We start from the raw sequence: 21244 nt of genomic DNA on the forward strand, positions 1-21244 counted from the left end.
AACACAAATACAAAATACAATGTAAAAAGCACAACCAGGATAAAACCACACAGCAGAAATTGATGTACAGTAGAATTAAAACAGCAAAGTTTAAACTTAAGTTAAATTAGGTATTAAAATACTGAGAAAATAAAAAAGGTCTTTAGCTGGCGATGGAAGGAATACTGTGTAGGCACTGTATTAAAGTAGGACACTTGGGCCATGGCTAGACCTAAGGTTTATCCCTGGATCGTCCAGGGGTCAAATCTGTTCATCTAAGTGACACACAGGGGATCCAGTGCTCAGGCAGGGGCGAACCCTGGATAATCCCAGGATAAACCTTAGGTCTAGCTGTGGCCTTGGTCACCCCAGGAGAAGAACCTTTGTCAGCCAAAACTTCCTGACTGTTAAGGCAGTATGACAATGGAACTAATTACCTAGGGAGGTCATGGGCTCTCCCACACTTGAGGCATTCAAGATGCAACTGGACAGCCATCTGTCAGGGATGCTTTAATATGGTCTCCTGCACTGAGCATGGTGTTGAACTTGATGACCTTAGAGGCCCCTTCTGACTCTACTATTCTATGCTTCTATAAATATGGTCTTTTTTGCAATTCTTCTCTATTCTAGAGCCAATGGGTGGATGCATCTGACTAGTCCTCTTAAGAGTCCACCTCCGTCCCTAGTCCCAGATGACAATTGAAATCTTCAATGCTTTGTCTCTTAAAGCAATGCTCCTTTTTCATGCCAAGCTCATACAGGCCGTGGTCTGTGCTTGGTGTTAAAAGGACACAACCTATTCTTCCTTTGATGCTAGCTAGATTGCCCTTTATAAAGGGGAAGAGGTGTACTGGTTTTTAAGTTCAGCTTCACAGACAGTCAGATGATTGCCCATGTTGGTAGTGCTAGCTACCATTTTTTTTCCTTTTGGAGAAAGCAGCTTAGAAAAGATGTCTGTGGCCTCGTCTACACCAAGCTGGATATTGCACTCTGCAAGTGGTATGAAAACAGTATATAAAAGGCAGGAGCCACACTACTGCTTTATAGAGGTATTGAAGTGCACTGACAACTGTTGGGGCCCATTGACACATACCATATACTGCTTCCATACCAGTATATCCTGCTTGGTGTGGTTCCTGCCCTTTATATTACATTTTCATACAGCTTTCATAGTGCAATATCCTGCTTGGTGTAAATAAGGCCCTTGTCACGGGTATAAACAGTCCAGGACAAAGCACAACACTTACCACAATAGGCTCAAAAGGTTCTCTGTCGGAGGCTTGGAATTTAACGTCCACTACATCCAGTCACCCACTAAACATCACTTCACCCACTAGAAGACTTTCTCTAGTTCCTGAACATTTTAGCTCAGCAATTCTATGCTCCTCCACTCCTACTACAATATGCAGAAAGCTTTTTGGAGATGTAAAATTTGGAAAACGTAGGTAATTGCCCCGACAGTAACAACTGGATCTGTCTTCTTCTGAAATGTCTTTTGCAGAAGGGGGGCAAAGACTACACATCTGGGCTGAAAAGTTATTTGCTCTTAAGAATAGCTGTTCCCCTGATCTGCTCCTCTTAGTGTGTCCTTAGAACGTCGGCAGAAGACTAGATCTAGGCTAAAAATCATGGTTTGCTCATAAGCAGATCTTTAGTGCTGATATTTATTCCTTTCAACTCCTCCTACCATGGGATTAGAAAGTTGCGTCACCCGTGTGCCTCCCGTTTCGTCTCTTACCCCGTTGTGTATTCTTTAGCTTTCCTCATAGCTCAAAGTTCCCTTACGGAAATTGCAGGAGGTTGCTTTGTTTTTGAATTAGTAGCTGAATTATCAATACAGCATTGTTGCCTAGAAAACAGCAGTGGCTGCTGTGGATGCAGAAGGAAAAAGATGGAAGGCCTCTGAGGGAGCAAGAAGGCAGAGAGTCCAGGCTATATGCTCCAGCAGCCCTGGGGAGTGAACCAGGGGTAGATGCATCAGCCAATTTCTGTTTCTTCCTGATTCTCATTTTCCCAATATTAATCTCAGTTCATCTTGAAATTTGAGGGTGCTTTTCCACAGTTTGGGTTCAGTTGGTTCTGAACTTTGATATTTATTTATTTTACTTAAAGGGCATGTCTACATGTAAGGGTGTAGCAGGAGGGGGGAGGATAGTGGACTTACCTGCTCCCGTGACACCCCCCCCCAGTTTTTAGACAGCCACACAACATCCTGGAAGGGAAGAGGGATGTTGTGGCCACCATTTTTTTTTTTTAAAAAAAGAGGAGCCAGTTGCGTGGAAAAAGGTTAAACACACACACACACATGGACAACCATATTGCTGCCCTGCCCATGGGCACGGAGCCTCCCCACACAGCTCCTTGTCTGGCTCTGTTATTCATGGGGAAGAAGGAATGACCTGAGACTGGGGGCCACATCAGCCATGCTCCTTGGGATGGTCCCGGGACCGCAGAAATATCGGGAAATCCACGATCCCAGATATTCTGGGGAAAGTCCCGGGTTGCCCCGGGTTGCCCCCAGGATCCTCTGTGTGTCATATGGATGTGCAGAGATGACCTAGAGATGACCCTGGGATATCTGGCAGGTGGCAGGTGTAGACATGCCCAAAGTTTCCATGAAAACCTTACGTGTTAGTTTTATCTGAATGGTATTAAACTTGTTTTGGCCCTTAAGCGGAGTGTGTGCGTGTTTTATTCCAGGAATCTCTGGCTCATCCCGGTTGGGAAAAGGGCTAGGGCAAGGAGTGGCCGGGGACAACAGGACGTTTGGTCCGGGGCCTACCTTGCAGGAAGGTTGGATTGACTCCAGCCTTCATCTACAACTAGGGTGACCAACTGTCAGGATTTTCCCGGATTTGTCCTGGTTTTTGTTCTTTCTATGGTGTCAGGGGGGATTTTCAATAATTTTCAATAATGTCCTGGAATGACACACCTTCCTCTTTAAGGCTGCTATTAGCATGGCAGGAGGGAATGACATGCTTTCTTGAGGCACATCATTCCCCCACCCCGAGCTCCAATTGAGGTCTTAAAGGGGAAAGTGGGTCATGCGTGGACATTATAGAAAAGGCCCCAATTGGAGTGGATGGTGGTGGTGCAGAAGGAAATCCTTTCCCCTCCTCCACTCCAATCGGGTTCTTTAAGGTGGCGGGGGAATAACGCACTTTCTGCAGGACTCAGAAAGCTGCTTCCCCCCCCCACACACAATAGGTGTCCTCTTTTTTGGTTTCCCAAATATGGTCACCCTATCTACAACACCTTCTTCCAAAACAGGAGGAGTGGGGCTAGACATGACAATAACATTGGGAACCAGGGATATTTCAGCATATTTTGCTTCTCACGACCATGTTGGTATCTGCAAAAATATCTAATCCTTCAGTTTTTACTAAGAAAGAATTACCCAAATTATTTAAATAATAAATAAATAGCAATCTAATATCTTACCATGTTGTTTTTTATGAAAACACAACAGAACAGCAAACTTTATTCCATCCACAACACAATCTAGAATGTGGGTGACCATCAAACCGTGAAAGAAAGGCCTTAGCTAGACCTACCTGTTAGCCTGCGACGGAGGAGGGAAGAACTCGTGTTGTGTTTAATGCAAGATCCCTCCTCTGTTTACATGCGACGCGCGATGACCTCAGAAGGGGAGGTGTTGAGCCCGCCATTTTTTTTATTAAAGGGCCAGCAGTGCATGAACGCTTGTGTGCAAAAGGCAAGTAATTTTTAAAATTGAAATTACTTTCCCCACTCCCCCACCCTACCCCGAATGGGCGCAGCACTCCTGAGGAGCACTGTGCCCTGTGTGCTGCTCCCGGCTAATCGTGAGGAATCGCACGGAGCCGGGTCAACCCATGGCCACACATTCTGCAGTCTCAGGCTCAGCCCGGGACTGCAGAAAAAACAGGGCCAAAGGGGAGGGCGAGATCCCGGGGCAAGGGAAGGATCATCCCTCCCTGATCCTGTGACCCCTATGCATCATGTGGACGCACAGGGACGATCCCAGGGATCACCCCAGGATAAAGCCCTGTCTAGCTATGGTCAAAGACACACCCAGAAACATCCAGGAGGGATAGGAAGTGAGTTTCTTCAAGGTATATTGAAGAATTGAGCTGAGACAAAACAATTGTAAGCAGTACAACGGCCACAACATTGCTTGGATATCTGTTCCACCACCACTCCCATTTCCACAACCAAGGCCTTAGCTAGACCTAAGGTTTATCCCAGGATTGTCCCGGGGTCATCCCTGTTCTTGTAAATGACACACAAGATATCCCGGGAGCAGGCAGGGATGACCCCGGGACAATCCTGGAATAAACCTTTGGTCTAGCTAAAGCCCAATTCTCACCACATGGTGAAGTCAGTGTGAGTCGACTTGTGAACCACATCACAACAGAAGATGGCAATTTGGTGCCGTTTACTCTGAATTCCTACCCCACAGTTTCACTAGAGCGGCCTTCATCTCCTTGTTCCTAAGGGTGTATATGACCGGGTTTAGCAATGGGGTTACTGTGGTGTAGAATGTGCTCAGCACACCATCTAATGAGTCCTGAGTAGCTGGCCTCAGGAAGTGAAAGACCAAAGGCAAGTAATATATGAGCACCACCGTAACATGGGCAGTGCAAGTTGAGAAGGCCCGCTGCCGCCCTTCACTGCTGCTGATCCTCAGAATAGCGGCAATGATATATACATAGGAGATCAGGATCACGAGAAAGCATGTCATGGCCACAAGGCCAATGTCAACAATGATCATAATCTCATTGAGTTTTGTATCAGCGCAAGCCAGTTTCAAGACGGCAGAAATATCACAGAAGGTGAAGTCCACATAGTTTCTTTGTCCATAGGGCAAGAGAATGGTGAGGGTTGTCTCCACCATTGAGTTCAGGCAGCCTCCAATCAATGTAGCTAAGGAGAGGATGAGGCAGGTTTTCCAGCTCATGAGGGTGCTATAATGGAGAGGCTTGCAAATGGCCATGAAGCGGTCATAAGCCATCAACGTGTAAAGGAGACATTCTGCACCTCCAAGGAAGTGGAAGAAGAAGATCTGGGACATGCAGCCCACAAATGAGATGACTTTTCCACCAGGAAGAAATCCTGCAATCACTTTGGGAACAACCACAGAGGCGAAGGCCATATCCAGGATGGACAGATGACACAGGAACCAGTACATGGGCTTGTGTAAATGGAGGTCAGATGCCACCACCCAGAGGATCAAGGAATTTCCAGAAAGGGTCAGTATAAACATGAAGGAGAAGAAAAGGAATAATGGGACCTCCATTTCTTTTGGGTACGGTAACCCAGAGAGGACAAATTCAGTTGGTACTGTTTGATTTGGACACTCCATTGATAGAATATTGCTGAGATGTTTCAGGGTTACAACGCTTACATGGGTTTGGTTCCCTTTGGAAGGAGCACATAGGAGGCTTACTGTCCTTTTGTAATATTTGTGTTTATTTATGCAAATGAGCACAGGTGGAAGGACAGCTGAAGTACTCAGTCAGAGAACTGAAGTCCACTGCTTCTGCATCACTTCACCAGGGAAACAGACATCGCTCAAAGATGCCTGCAGAGCCCAAATTCAACTTCCTGTGCTTTCAGTGAGAAATAAACTTTGTCTTAACGCAAGCAGCAGTTTTTCTTCACAGTCAGATACATAGGTAACATCTTTCTTGGCTGGGGTGGAGGAAAATGTATTCTGAGCCTTTTCAAAGGGCAGCTCTTGAGAACAATTAGACAAACTCCTTAACTAAGGCAACTTTAGTAGGACATTTGAGACAATCTCTAGTAGAATATCTGGTTCATTAATTCTTTTTTGCTAAAGCTTCCGATCTTACAACATTGTTTATATCAGCAAGATGAAAACAGTTATCAATTGGGTTAGTGAATGGAAAGAAATGCTATATAAATCAGTATTTCTCAAAGCATAGGACACACATACAGAAGGAATGAATTTCCGAGAAGAGATGGGCTCCAGAGAAGGAGGTGATATTCCTTCTCCCACAACTAAGATTTGGCTAGATGACTTAATGAACATTGCAATTGGTTGTCACAGATCAACCCTGGATTTTTGGGGACAACTTCGTTCTCACACTCACAATGTAACTGGGTAAGAAGACAGCTGACAAGGAGATCCTACCTTTTCCTAACGTTTCCCCATGTGTGGGAGAGATTTCATTCTAATCCAACTTTAAATTGCAGTATGGACTATCTCCCCCTGTAAAACAGCGGGATGTATGTACATGACTGCGTACAAGGATCTCTACACATTCCTCTGTAGATCTAAGGTTAGAGCCAGATTTATGCTGGATCAATGGTGCTGGCAAAAGTGGACTTCCCTGCCCCCTCCTGCCTTCGACAGCCCTTCCACATACACTTGAATATGCTACACAGAGAGTCAGGAGGTCCTGCTGAATGGAGGGTGAATCCCCAGAATTCAGGTGGAGGGACCTTCCAGGTCTACTATCTATTGAGGAAAGCCACTTCTTTTCAAGGAAGGCAGATCCTGAATCCAACCTCTGATTATTGGTGCTAGGTTTGAAGTCTCTGGTAAAACACAAATATAGAAGGGATCTTGATATTAAAAAGTTTGCAAAATATTAGCATAAAAGAAAGAAAATTAATGCCAGATAAGCTGATGGAAACCAGTTCTCCAAATATTCAACCTGAAAACACACTTCTCATATAGTCAGGATTGCTATTTATGGATCTGGTGTTGAAGCAGATGCCTTTACACATGTCTCAATTGCACATTATCTACATGCAAGAGAACCTCCATCCAAAGAAGAGCAGGACACCCCACCCTCAAGTCCAGATTTCTACACCCATTGCCAGAGTTTATGAGACTTAAATGATAATCTGGAAGAAGATTGCTGAAAACTTGCAAATCACCCAGGAGACCATTACAATCAGACTTTCACTTGTGTAATATTTTTGCCTCCGATCTGCCTCTTCAAAGACTATTCTAACATCTGTAAATGCATTTAGGAGAAGCTAAATGCTTCTCTTGCCAATATCCTATGTCACTGATGGTATGAACACTAACACTTATTGATAGATACTGATGAAATGACCTGTTTGATGAGGTGGTGTGCCTGCAACATGCTTTCTGAGGAGATTGCCTGGATAACTTAATATGGGAACGTCAATCAGTTTTTAGAATCACCTGGATGTTTAACAAGACACCATTAACAAAACATTACTTGTGAACTTGATATCTTTTCATTTTGTTTCTGTTCAGAAGATTCATCAGAGATTTTCCTCCTGGCAGGTCTGCTTCCTCAACAACAGCGACGTATTTTGAGTGGCTCCAAACATACCTTCACCCAAACTTAGCATTGGCTAGTTGAGCATGGAAATAAGATCCCCCAACCAAGATTTCCTTCTGGGGAGGTAGCTGTATGAGTCTGCTGCAGGAAAATTGACAAAGAGTGTTCAACACTTGGAGGGCTATCAAGTATATTGTGGTTTAAGGTGTTGAGGGCTGGAATAAACCGGATCAGGTCTCCTTCCATTCATATTTGTTCATTCTAACTTGTATTGAGATATTTCTTTGGCGTTTCACATCTGGTATACCTTGAGATTTCACTTTGAGGACAATAGTGTCTCCACTTCTTTAATTCAGGATAGATGTAAAGTTGGCCATATGCTGGCCAAATGTTCTTTGTGAACAGGACCACATTTCCTTTCTCTCCCATGTCTTTATAACATTGCATCTTTCCTGAGTCCCAAACCTCCTCCTTGTTCCGGATTCTCCCCAGACTTAGAGACATGTTCCCTCTTGAGAACATGTGTATGACCTACCTTTCCATCATATTCCAGAGAGTGTAATTAAAAATGTTGTTTATTTGGAGAAAAGGGAACTATTGTTGCATTGTTGATCATTATCAGGGGCCATTACATGTAAACCATATATGGTGTTCAGAACAAAGAGAGGGCCCTCTGAAATCAATGAACTAAATTCTTTAAGGTCACATTGTTTTCAATGGAAATTGGGCACAACTAACTTAACAAACTTCTATCAAGGGTTTGGAAGTGGACTCAGGTGGCCGACTGAGCTGTGCTCTGGAAGGCACAAAATTTTTAAGGTGCTACCACACAGCCAGTGGTAAAGCGAATTGGTCCAAAGTCAAGTGAAGAATTTTCCTGCTTCCTTTAAAGCTGGGCCTTCCTAGATGGCAGGTTAGCCTGGTGCGAAGCCCGGGCTCGTCCCTGTGCATCCAAATGATGCACAGAAGATCCTGGGCTCAGGTAGGGCTCAAGCTTCCTTGGCCCCGGGCTAACTGGCACCGCTTTTGGCCCGTTTTTTGTCTCGGGCTCAGCCCGAGACCACGGGCACGTAGCACGTTCCGCCGCTTTTCCCAGCTACCGCATTTACGCCCGAGTAGCCGGGAAAAGCAGCGGATGGGCTGCAGCGCTCCCGCAACCACCATGTCCCCGGCCTACATTTCCTGCCCCCCCCCATGTCCCCCGGCCTGCGACATAGCAGCAGCGGGCATAGCAGGCTGGGGGACATGGGGGAGGTGGGAAATGGAGGCTGGGGACATCAGGGTGGGTGGGAAACGGAGGCTGGGGACATTGCGGGCAGGAAATTGGAGGCTAGGGACATGGGGGCAGGCGGGCATCGCAGGCCAGAGGACGTGGTGGCGGCGGGAAACAGAAGACATGGGGGATCAGAGGCCAGGGGAGATCGTGGGGGGAGGAAATCGGGGGAACGGGCAGCAGGGGACCCTTTTTTTTTTTTAAAAAAAACCACCCACCTACCTTTAGCGGAGGTGCGCTCCTGCACACGTGGCCCCTAAATGGCGGACGCGATGGGGCTTTCCTAGACCTCGTCGTGTCTGACATGAAGACGGGACCAACAGGCCGTGCCACTTCTAGCACAGCCTGGCCCCTCCTCACCGCCAGATTTTAAGGTAGGTCTAGCAAGGCCCGATGTCTTCAGACACCTTGACTAAGAATCTAGATTTCCCCCTAGCCTGTTCACTACTCACTCATTTTCTGTTTAATTTTTTTCAGAAATGTTCTATAGTTAGGGATGAGCAGAGAAATAAGCCCGTTTGCTGATGACGCCCTAACAAATTATACAGAAGGGTGAAAAACCAGCACATGAGTCGAGAAGAGTTCCAACAGGATCTCTCCAGACCAGGTGAAAGGGCAAATGATGTTCATTATAAATGTAAGGTGATGCACATGGGGGCAAAACATTCTGAAATTAAACCAGTGTGGTGGAGTGGTTAGACTGTTGTTCTAGAGCAAGGGTAGGGCACTTTTAGTCCTTCAGATGTTGTTGGACTGCAACTCCATCATCTTCACCATTGGCTATGCTGGCAGGGAATGATGGGAGTTGCAGTTGAATCACACCTGCAGGCCAACAAGTTGCCCACCCTCAGATTAGAATCAGGAAAAACTGGGTTCAAATCCCCACTCATCCATGATGAATGGGTGAGTGGCCCATTGGGTGACCTCACAGGGTTGTTTTGAGGATAACATGATGGGAAATGAACTGTGTATGCTCTCTTGAGTTTCCTGGAAGAATGGTGGGATACACATTGAGTAAATATAACTAATCATTTCACACTGAACTGACCCTGAAGAACCAGGAGTGTAGCTCAACATCTTCTTGGTGTGTAGCAGCATCTACAAATAATGTAAATTCCATGCCAGAGATTATAAGGAAAGGGAATGAAAATAAAATAGACAATAATGAAATGCCCCTGTACAACCTGATCGTGTGGCTGTCTTCGGAGCACTCTGTGTAGTTCTGCATGCCCCATCTCAAAAAGGAAAAGGTAGAACAACATCATGTCTTCTGCCTCAGTTTGGACTTGTCTTGGTCCCTGACCATGAGGCTAGGGGGAAGACCTGGCAGAGGACTGGCCAAGGCCCAGAGAGTAATGGCCTCAGTCCAATATCAGGCATTCTAGAAATATGACGACTTGAGAAGAAGAGGAGGTCAAACACAGTGAAGCAGTTCTCCAAAGAGAGGCATGGTCATATGAATCCAGAGCCTGGGTGAAGTTTTGGGTTTGGTGAGAGCAAATGAACTGTACCTAAATCCTGATGTGATGGAAACCATATGGGTGGGTTGTTCTCAGGTCTGGGAATAAGCCACTTGCAGTTCTGGACAGGGATGAACCCCCTCTGAAGGAGCAGGTATATAATCTATGGGGTGGTCCTGGATACATGTCCCTGGAAGCACAGTTGACCTCAGTGGCGCAGAGCGCTCATTGTCAACTTTGGGCAGTATCTGATGGGTTCACTTTGCCTTTGCTGGTTACATTGAGATCATAGGAGTGACCACTTCCACCAAAGGGCTTTTGTGCTTCTAAGGTTTATTCCAGGATTGTCCTGGGGTCAAACCTGTTCATCCAAGTGCCACACAGGGCATCCAGCGCTCAGGCAGAGATGAACCCGGGATGATCCTGGGATAAACCTGAGGTCTAGCTACGGCCTAACATTAACCCCAGATATGAGTGAAAGAGCTAGTTTGTGGATTGGGAACTCCCTCTTCAACCTCCTCTGACCTGCCTGATTCCAGAAATGAGGATTTTCTCTGGATTCAGGTCATTTTTAGAAGCCAAAGAGCCTCTCTGATCCAGTGGTTGCTCCTCTGAGTTCATGGGCATAATAGGATAATAGCCTACATGCAATTATACAGTAGCCTTCACTTGATATGACTATGGTTGTTGCTGCTATTGCTGTTGTTGTTGCTGCTTTTATTGTTGGCTTTTATTGTTGTTTTTATTGCTATTTTATCATGAATATCTTTTTACAGCTTTGAATATTTTAACTGCTTTTATGTATTTTATTGTTGTAACCTGCCCTGGGAGATCTTCTGCCCTGAAAGGCAGCCAAGAAACGTTTTAAATGAATGAATGAATGAAGAAATACAACTGGTGCACTAACTCTGCCTGTCCCTGACTAGACTAGGGACAGCCTAGCTGCTGCCATCCATGCACTGGTAAAGTCATTATTAGACTACTGTAATATGTTCAGTCTTTGGCTGCCCTTTTACCTGGTTCTGAAGTTGCAGATAGTACAGAATGAAGCAGCTTAGGACACTCAATGGAGCACCTAGCTACACACATATTAAACCTGTGTTAAAAGAACTACACTGATTGTCTATGAGCTACTAAGCCATGTTCAAGGTTCTGTTGTGATACCTAGCTGACCACATTCCCCTAAAGAACAGGTAACCTAGTTGACACCCATTCAACCCCTGAGATATTCATAGGAGGTCTTATTGGTCATTCGAGAAACATGTAATGACACGTAAGTGGGCCTTCTTAGTAGTGTCATCCATTCTCAGGAAGTCTCTCAAACTTGTAGCAATCTAATGTTTTACCACTCTCTTGTGATGAAAATACAACAGAATAGCAGGCTTTATTCCATCTATATCACAATTTAGAATGTGGGTGATCATCAAACAATGAAAAAAGAAACACATAGAGAGACACACCGAGAGATATCCAGGAGGGATAGGAAGTGGGCTTCTTCGAGATACATCCACATACAACCCATCCGCTTTGACTTGAGCCAAGACAACAACAACAACAACAACAACATTAATAATAATATAGCAAGCAATGAAAATGCCACAAAACTGGATAGATATCCTCCCCACTACCACTCCTACTTTCACAACCAACTCACCACATGGTGAACTCAAAATGACTCAACTTGTTGACCACATCACAACAGAAGATGGCTTTGTTAACCTGGTGCTGTTTACTCTGAATTCCCACCCCACAGTTTCACTAGAGCAGCCTTCATCTCCTTGTTCCTAAGGGTGTATATGACTGGGTTCAAAAATGGGGTTACTGTGGTATAGAACATGCTCACCACACCATCTACCGAGTCCTGAGTAGCTGGCCTCAGGTAGTGAAATACTACAGGCAAGTAATATATGGTCACCACAGTAACATGGGCAGTGCAAGTTGAGAAGGCCCGCCGCCGCCCTTCATTGCTGCTGATCCTCAGAATAGCGGTGATGATATACACATAGGAGATCAGGATCAGCAGAAAGCATGTCATGGCCACAAGTCCAATGTCAACAAAGATCACCATCTCATTGAGTTTTGTATCAGCACAAGCCAGCTTCAAGATGGCAGGAATGTCACAGAAGATGTAGTCCACATAGTTTCTTTGCCCATAGGGCAAGAGAAAGGTGAGGGTTGTCTCCATCATTGAGTTCAGGCAGCCTCCAATCAGTGTAGCTAAGGAGAGGATGAGGCATGTTTTCCAGTTCATGAGGGTGCTATAATGCAGAGGCTTGCAAATGGCCAAGAAGCGGTCATAAGCCATCAACGTGTAAAGGAGACTTTCTGCACATCCAAGGAAGTGGAAGAAGAATATCTGGGACACACAGCCCACAAACGAGATGACCTTTCCACCAGGAATGAATCCTGCAATCACTTTGGGAACAACCACAGAGGAGAAGGCCATATCCAGGATGGACAGATGACACAGGAACCAGTACATGGGCTTGTGCAAATGGAGATTAGATGCCACCACCCAGAGGATCAAGGAATTTCCAGAAAGGGTCAGTACAAACATGACTGAGAAGAAAAGGAACAATGGGACCTTCATCTTTTCTGGGTATGGCAACCCAGAGAGGACAAATTCAGTTGGTGTTGTTTGATTTGTACACTCCATTGACAGGATATTGCTAAGCTCACCCTACTTTTCAGAGGGGTGAGAAGTTTCAGGAGTACAGCACTTACTTGGGTCTGGCTCTTTTTGGAAGTTGCTCATAGGAGGCTTATTGACCTTTTGTAATATTTTGTTTATTTATGCAAATGAACACAGGTGGAAAGACAGCTGAAGCACTCATTCAGAGAGCTGAAGTCCACTGTTCCAATATCACATCTTCAGGGAGACAGACATCGCTCTAAGATGCAAATTCAACTTCCTGTGATTTCAATGAGAAATAATTTCTGTCTTAACTCAAGCTGCAGTTGTTCTTCACATTCAGGTACATAGGTCACATCTTTTTTGGCTGGGGTTGAGAGAGATGTATCCTACTTCCCAGTCTTTTCTAGCCATTGGGCAGGACAGTTAATTGAGAGCAATCGGCCAGTCTCCTTAAGTAAGGCAACTTTGCTAGGACATTTAAATCAGTCTGTAGTAGGAGATTTGGTTTATTATTTCCCTTTTGCTGAAACCTCCAATCTTACAACAGTATTTATATCAGGAAGATAACATCAGTTATCAATTGGGTTAGTGAATGAAAAACATGCTGTATAAAACAGTGTTTCTCAAAGTATGGGACACCCATACTGAAGGAATGGATTTCAAGGAAGGTATAGGTTCCAGAGAAGGAGGTGATATTCCTTCCCCCAACAACTATGTTCTGGGTAGATGACTTGATGAATCTTGCAGTTGGTCCTCAAAGATCAACACTGGGTTTTTGGGAATGACTTTGTTCTCACCCTCACAATGTGATTGGGTAAGAAGAGAACTGACAAGGAGATTCTACCTTTTCCTAATGTTTCCCCATGAGTGAGAGAGATTCTATTCCAATCCAACTTTAAATTGCAATATGGAATATCTACCCTCATCTCTATAACCTGGTGAAAAACTGTTGGGTGTATGTACATGGCTGCTTTCAAGGATCTCTACACATTCATCTGTAGACCTAAGGTTAGATCCAGATTTATGCTGGATCAATGGTGCTGGCAAAAGTGGACTTCCCTGCCTCCTCCTGTCTTTGACAGCCCTTCCACAAAAATGTTGAATATGCTACACAGAGAGTCAGGAGGTCCTGCTGAATGGAGAGTGTATCCCCAAAACTCGGGTGGAGGGACCTACCAAAGAAAGGCAGATTCTGGATCCAACCTCTGATTATGGGTGCTCGGTTTGCAGACTCCGGAAAATCACAAATATGGAAGGGAGCCTGATATTAATAAAATATTGGCATAAGAGAAAGCAAATCAATGCCAGGTAAGCTGATGGAACTCAGTTCTCTCAATAATCAATGTGAAAAACACACTTCTCATATAATCAGGAATGCTACTTATGGATCTGGTGTTGAAGCAGACACCTTCACACATGTCTCAGTTACACCATATCTTATAACAAAACATGGAGGAGAACCTTCATCTTAACTCCCACATTCCTCCATCCAAAGAACAGCAGTCCAGTTTTTTTTTACACCCATTGCCTGAGCTTATGAGATTTCAATGATAATATGGAAAAAGATTCCCGAAAACTCATAAATCATCCAGGAGAACATTACAATCAGTCTTTCACTTGAGTAATGTTTTTTGACCCTGATCTGCCTCTTCAAAGACTATTCTAATATCTGCAATGCATTTAGGAGAAGCTAAGTTCATCCCTTGCCAATTTCCCATGTCACTGAGGATATGTACACTAATGCTAATTAATAGATACTGATGAAATGACCTGTTTGATGAGGTGATGTGCCTCCTGTTGAGCCTGCCTGGATGATTTGATATGGAAACGTTGATCTGTTTTTAGAATCACTTGGATGTTTAACAAGACACCGTTAGCAAAACATTACTTGTTAGCTTGATATCTTTTCAATTTTTTCTGTTCAGAAGATTCGTCAGAGATTTTCCTCCTGGCAGATCTGCTTTCTCAATGACAACAATGTATTTTGAGTGACCCCAAACATACCTTCACCCAAACATAGCATCAGCTAGTTGAGCATGGAAAGAGACTGAAAGAACTGGGCATGTTTAGAGAGACTGAAAGAACTGGGCATGTTTAGCTTGGAGAAGAGAAGATTGAGGGGAGACATGATAGCACTCTTCAAATACTTAAAAGGTTGCCACACAGAGGAGGGCCAGGATCTCTTCTCGATCCTCCCAGAGTGCAGGACACGGAATAACGGGCTCAAGTTAAAGGAAGCCAGATTCCAGCTGGACATCAGGTAAAACTTCCTGACTGTTAGAGCAGTATGACAATGGAATCAGTTACCTAGGGAGGTTGTGGGCTCTCCCACACTAGAGTCATTCAAGGGGCAGCTGGACAACCATCTGTCAGGGATGCTTTAGGGTGGATTCCTGCATTGAGCAGGGGGTTGGATTCGATGGCCTTGTAGGCCCCTTCCAACTCTGCTATTCTATGATTCTAAGATCCCCTAACCAAGATTTCCTTCTGGAGAGATAACTATGTGAATCTGCTGCAGGAAAATCAACACATCTGGTATAATGTGGTTTAAGCTGTTGCAGGCCGGAATACACCAGATCAGATCTCCTTCCATTTATATTTGTTCATTCTAACTTGCACTGAGATGTTTCCTTAATCTTTCATATCTTGGATACCTAGACAATTCATTAAAAGGACAATAATGTCCCCAGTTCTTTAATTCAGCATAGCTGTAGGGGATACTACATTGGCCAAATGTTCTTCACCAATAAGGTCAAATTTCCTTCCTCTTCCATGTCTTTATAACACTGCATGTTCCTTAACAACAGTGATGTATTTTGAGCGGCCCCAAACATACCTTCACCCTAACTTAGCATCGGCTAGTTGAGCATGGAAAGAAGATCCCCCAATCAAGATTTTCTTCTGGGGAGATAGCTGCATGAACCTGGCCTTTGCTAGACCAGGCTATATCCCAGGGTGATACCCAGGATCATCCTGATCCCGGGCTCAGGCAGGGATCAACCTTCCCTGGCGCTGGGATATAGCCTTCCCCTTTGGCCCCGCTTTTTCCCACAGTCTCAGCTGAGCCCGAGACCGCGAGCATGTGGCCCATTTCCATGGCTTTTCCCAGCTCCGTGCAATTTCTCGCATGGAGCCGGGAGCTGCGCCCATAGGGGACAGGATGGGGGGAGCGAGGGAATCATTTTTTTTTAAAAAAAAACTTACCTTTCGCAGCCGGCCCTTTAAAAGTTAAATAAAATGGCGGGCACGATGGGTCTCCTCTGGAGGTTGCCACACCTGACGTGTAAATGAGGTCGACATCCCGCAATACTCGCATAGCGGGATCTCCCCTCCTCTGTCGCGGACTTACCGGTAAGTCTAGCAAAGGCCTCTGTTGCAGGAAAATCAACAAAGAGTGTTCAACACCTGGAGGGCTATCAAGTATATTGTGGTTTAAGGTGTTGAGGGCTGGAATAAACCGGATCAGGTCTCCTTCCATTCATATTTGTTCATTCTAACTTGCATTGAGATATTTCTTTGGCATTTCACATCTAGTATACCTTGAGATTTCACTTTGAGGACAATAGTGTCTCCACTTCTTTAATTCAGGATAGATGTAAGGTTGGCCATATGCTGGCCAAATGTTCTTTGTGAACAGGACCACATTTCCTTTCTCCCCCATGTCTTTATAACATTGTATCTTCCGTGAGTCCCAAACCTCCTCCTTGTTCCGGATTCTCCCCAGACTTAGAGATCTGTTCCCTCTTGAGAACATGTGTATGACCTACCTTTCCATCATATTCCAGAGAGTGTAATTAAAAATGTTGTTTATTTGGAGAAAAGGGAATTATTGTTGCATTGTTGATCATTATCAGGGGCCATTACATGTAAACCGTATATGGTGTCCAGAACAAAGAGAGGGCCCTCTGAAACCAATGAACTAAATTCTTTAAGGTCACATTGATTTCAATGGAAATTGGGCACAACTAACTTAACTCACTTCTATCAAGGGTTTGGAAGTGGACTCAGGTGGCCGACTGAGCTGTGCTCTGGAAGGCACAAAATTTTTAAGGTGCTACCACACAGCCAGTGGTCATGTGAATTGGTCCAAAGTCAAGTGAAGAATTTTCCTGCTTCCTTCAAAAGATAGTCAGTTAAAGGATGTGTCCAAAATCATAGACTAAGGGCTCATCTACACCAAGCAGGAAATTCCACTATGAAAGTGGTATGAAAGCGGTTTATAAAAGCCAGGAACCACACCACTGCTTTATAGCAGTACTGAAGAGCACTAATAACTGTTGGGCCCTTTGACACATACCATATACCGCTTTCATACCACTTTCATAGTGGAATATCCTGCTTGGTGTAGATGTGTCATGGGCCCCAACAGTTGTCAGTGCACTTCAGTACCACTATAAAGCAATAGTGTTGATCCTGTAGTGCACTTCAATACCGCTATAAAGCAGTAGTGTGGCTCCTGCCTCTTATATACTGCTTTCATACCACTTTCATAGCGCAATATCCTGCTTGGTGTAGATGAGCCCTAAGAGTCTAGGCTCCAACCAATTCTGTTCACTGCACAGTGATTTTCTGCTGAGAATGGTGCTATTTAATTTATTCAGAAATGGTCAGGAGTTAGGGATGAGCAGAGAGATAATCTAGTTTCCCGATGATGTTGGAACAAATCTATACAAAAGGGTGAAAAACCAGCAAGTAAGTTGAGCAGAGCTCCGAGACAAATGGGTGAACAATGTTTATTATAAATGCAAGGTAATTCATCCAGAGGCAAGTCATCCTGAGATTGAAGCAGTGTGGTGGTGTGATTGGAGTGTTGGACTAGAGTATTGGTGGGCCACTTGTGGTCTTCTAGATGTTGTTGGACTACAACTCCCATCACCCTTCACCATTGTCTATGCTGGTTAGGCAAGATGGGAGTTGCAACTGAACAATCCCTGGAGTTCAGCAAGTTGCCCACCCCTGAACTAGAGCCGGAAAGACCTGAGTTCAAATCCCCTCTCATCCATGAAATTCACAGGGTGACCTTTGGGCATTCTCTCTCAGCTTAATCTACCTCACAGGACTGTTTGGAGGATAACCTGATGGGAAATGAACTGTGCAGGCTGCCTTGAGTTTCCTGGAGGAATGGTGGGATACACATTTAGTAAATAAATGTGTATCCAACTTCAGTACTGCTATAAATTTCACACATTGTTGTTCATTACTTGGGGCCATTACATGTAAACATGTACTGACCCTGAGCAACCAGGAGCATGATCAAGGTGGATGTAGCTCAACATCTTCTTGGTGTGTAGCAGCATCTATAAATAAAGTAAATTGTATGCTGGAGATTATAAGGAAAGGAAGGAAAGGAACCTATCGTGCAAGCACTGAGTAATTACTGACTCTTGGAGGGACGCCAGCTTTCGCTGACGTTTTCTTGGCAGGCCTTATAGCGGGGTGGTTTGCCGTTGCCTTCCCTGGTCGTTATTACCTTTCCCCCAGCTAGCTCTGTACTCATTTTACCGACCTCGGGAGGATGGAAGGCTGAGTCGACCCGAGCCGGCTGCCTGAAACCAGCTTCCGCTGGGATCGAACTCAGGCCGTGGGGAGAGTTTCAGCTGTCATTACTGAAATGCCTCTGGATAAACTGATCATATGCCTGTCTTTGGAGTTTTGCATGCTCCATCTGAAAGTGGATATCTTCAAACTGAAAAAAAAAGATCGAACAGCCATAATCTCTCAGGCCATTTCTACACCAGCCCAATAGTCTGGACTGGTAATAGCTGACTTCCTGTGCATCCAAATGGTGCACAGGGACTCCCAGGTGTAGTGGGTCGGGGTCGGGTATGGGTTTTTCCAGGGATGAAAACCCCCTGGGAAAACCAGATTCTTCCCACAGTCTCGGGATCGTCCCCCACCCTCCATCTACACCCTTAAGGTGTATAAAGAGCTTGTCTTGGGGCTTGTCTATATGGCTTCTTTACCCCAACCTAAATGCGCATATTCATGGTTTAGGTTATATGACGCAGCCGTCCATTCGCCTCAGTGCCAGGTTTTAACTATAATAATGTGCATATTCGCATTCGCGATTTAGCACGACTTTTAGATCGGGTCCGAGTTTGCACCGTGTTATGGTTATGTGTCTTCGGGGGAGTTATGTTGGATTTTGACATGTGGGCGGAGCTTTGAGGGTAGGATAACGTGATTGGCCCATTTCCCGATTTTGCACCAATCTGCTGCCTCTTTCGCTCGCACCGATTTTAGTTTGAAGTCTCTCTGCGGAGCTCCACAGAGAAAGCTTCTTAAAACAAATATATATATAATTTCTGTACTGCCCAATATGGATGTGGGTGGTTCACAAAAAGAAAAAAGGGGAAAGGGGAAATCAGACGAGGAGACGTGGCCTGCTGCCTCCTTCCTTTCCCTCTGTAGCCTCATCCCCCCACCCCACTCTAGGTTCGTGGAGGCTATTTCTTTGAATTTCTTTATGGGGAGCAATGATGGGAACAAAGTGGGAAATAGCCAGCCAGCCTCCTTCCTTTCCCTCTGTAGCCTCCTTCCTTCCCCCTTCCCACTTGGTTTGTGTGCTGTATTAGTCTGCAGTACTCCACAGATAAGATTTATAGCTTCGTTGGCTTCTACTCTTTATCATCGTATATGGAATAATGTGCACGTGTGCATTAATAACTCACTATATATAAAAATAATTCAGAAAATAAATCACTGTTACTGCTGCAGTGTGAATCCTACATTCGAATCAATGAAAAATCGGGTTTTTATTTAATGAGGAGCAATCCCGCAATCCCGCTGTCGTATAGATAAGGGCCAGGTCACTGACCATGAGGCTAGGGGGAAGACAGGGCAGAGGACTGGCCAAGGCCCAGAAAGTTATGGCCTCAGTCCAATATCAGGCATTTCAGGAACATGAAGTCTTGAGGAGAAGATGAGGTCAAACTTAAGCCTAACCTACATCAAGCAGGATATTGCACTAGGAAAGTGGTATTAAAGTGGTATCTAAAAGGCAGAAGCCTTTTAGATGGTATGAAAGTGGTATATGGTATGTGTTAATGGCCCCCAACAGTTGTCAGTGCGCTTCAATACTGCTATAAAGCAGTAGTGTGGCTCCTGCCTTTTATATACCAACCCACTGCATGGTGAACTCAATATATGTTGACTTGTGGACCACATCACAACAGAAGACGGCTTTGTCAACCTTGTGCTGTTTACTCTGAATTCCCACCCCACAGTTTCACTATAGCAGCCTTCATCTCCTTGTTCCTAAGGGTGTATATGACTGGGTTCAAAAATGGGGTTACTGTGGTGTAGAATGTGCTCAGCACACCATCTAATGAGTCCTGAGTAGCTGGCCTCAGGTAGTGAAAAACTACAGGCAAGTAATATATGGTCACTACAGTAACATGGGCAGTGCAAGTTGAGAAGGCCTGCTGCCGCCCTTCACTGCTGCTGATCCTCAGAATAGCAGCAATGATATACACATAGGAGAGTAGGATAAGGAGAAAGCATGTCATGGCCACAAGGCCAACGTCAACAATCATCATAATCTCATTGAGTTTTGTATCAGCACAAGCCAGCTTCAAGATGGCAGGAATGTCACAGAAGATGTAGTCCACATAGTTTTTTTGTCCATAGGGCAAGAGAATGGTGAGGGTTGTCTCCACTATTGAGTGCAGGCAGCCTCCAATCAATGTAGCTAAGGAGAGGATGAGGCATGCTTTCCAGTTCATGAGGGTGCTATAATGCAGAGGCTTGCAAATGGCCAAGAAGCGGTCATAAGCCATCAACGTGTAAAGGAGACTTTCTGCACATCCAAGGAACTGGAAGAAGAATATCTGGGACACACAGCCCACAAACGAGATGACCTTTCCACCAGGAATGAATCCTGCAATCACTTTGGGAACAACCACAGAGGAGAAGGCCATATCCAGGATGGACAGATGACACAGGAACCAGTACATGGGCTTGTGCAAATGGAGATTAGATGCCACCACCAAGAGGATCAAGGAATTTCCAGAAAGGGTCAGTATAAACATGAGGGAGAAGAAGAGAAACAATGGGACCTTCATCTCTTCTTGGTATGGTAACCCAGAGAGGACAAATTCAGTTGGTGCTGTTTGATTTGGACACTCCATTGACAGGATATTGCTACACAATCCACTTCCCAGGGTGCTGAGACGTTTCAGAGTTACCACGCTTACTTGGGTCTGGCTCTTTTTGGAAGGAGCTCATAGGAGGCTTATTAGCCTTTTGTAATATTTGTGTTTATTTATGCAAATGAGCACAGGTGGAAGGACAGCTTAAATACTCTGTCAGAGAGCTGAAGACCACTGCTGCCACATCACATATCCAGGGAGACAGACATCACTCTGATGCTTACAGAGCCCAAATTCAATTTCCTTTGGTTTAAATAATCAATAATCTCTGTCTTAACTCGAACAGCAGATTTTCTTCATGTTCAGACACATAGATCACATCTGTTTTGGTAGTATGGAGGAAGAGGTATCCCACTTCCAGGTCTGTTCTAGCCTTTGGATAGGACAGCTATTGAGAACAGTCAGCCAATCTCCTTAACTAAGTCAACTTTGCTAGGAGATTTAAGTCAGTCTCTAGTAGAAAATCCGGTTCCATTAATCCT

General features: G+C 44.8%; 3 protein-coding genes across 3 annotated transcripts; all 3 read right to left on the bottom strand.

Annotated features, from left to right (window-relative positions):
- Positions 1-4396: 4396 nt before the first annotated feature.
- Positions 4397-5323, bottom strand: LOC134406306 (olfactory receptor 10G6-like). The gene has a single exon (XM_063137663.1). The coding sequence runs from the start codon at positions 5321-5323 to the stop codon at positions 4397-4399; it is 927 nt and encodes a 308-aa protein (XP_062993733.1).
- A 6383-nt stretch (positions 5324-11706) lies between these two features.
- Positions 11707-12633, bottom strand: LOC134405848 (olfactory receptor 10G6-like). The gene has a single exon (XM_063137102.1). It carries the CDS (start codon positions 12631-12633, stop codon positions 11707-11709), a length of 927 nt encoding a protein of 308 aa, XP_062993172.1.
- A 7181-nt stretch (positions 12634-19814) lies between these two features.
- On the bottom strand, positions 19815-20741 carry LOC134405849 (olfactory receptor 10G6-like). Its single transcript, XM_063137103.1, has one exon. It carries the CDS (start codon positions 20739-20741, stop codon positions 19815-19817), a length of 927 nt encoding a protein of 308 aa, XP_062993173.1.
- Positions 20742-21244: the final 503 nt, after the last annotated feature.

The sequence above is a fragment of the Elgaria multicarinata genome, chromosome 11 (genome assembly GCF_023053635.1).
Source record: "Elgaria multicarinata webbii isolate HBS135686 ecotype San Diego chromosome 11, rElgMul1.1.pri, whole genome shotgun sequence".
NCBI classification, from domain to species: Eukaryota; Metazoa; Chordata; class Lepidosauria; order Squamata; family Anguidae; genus Elgaria; species Elgaria multicarinata.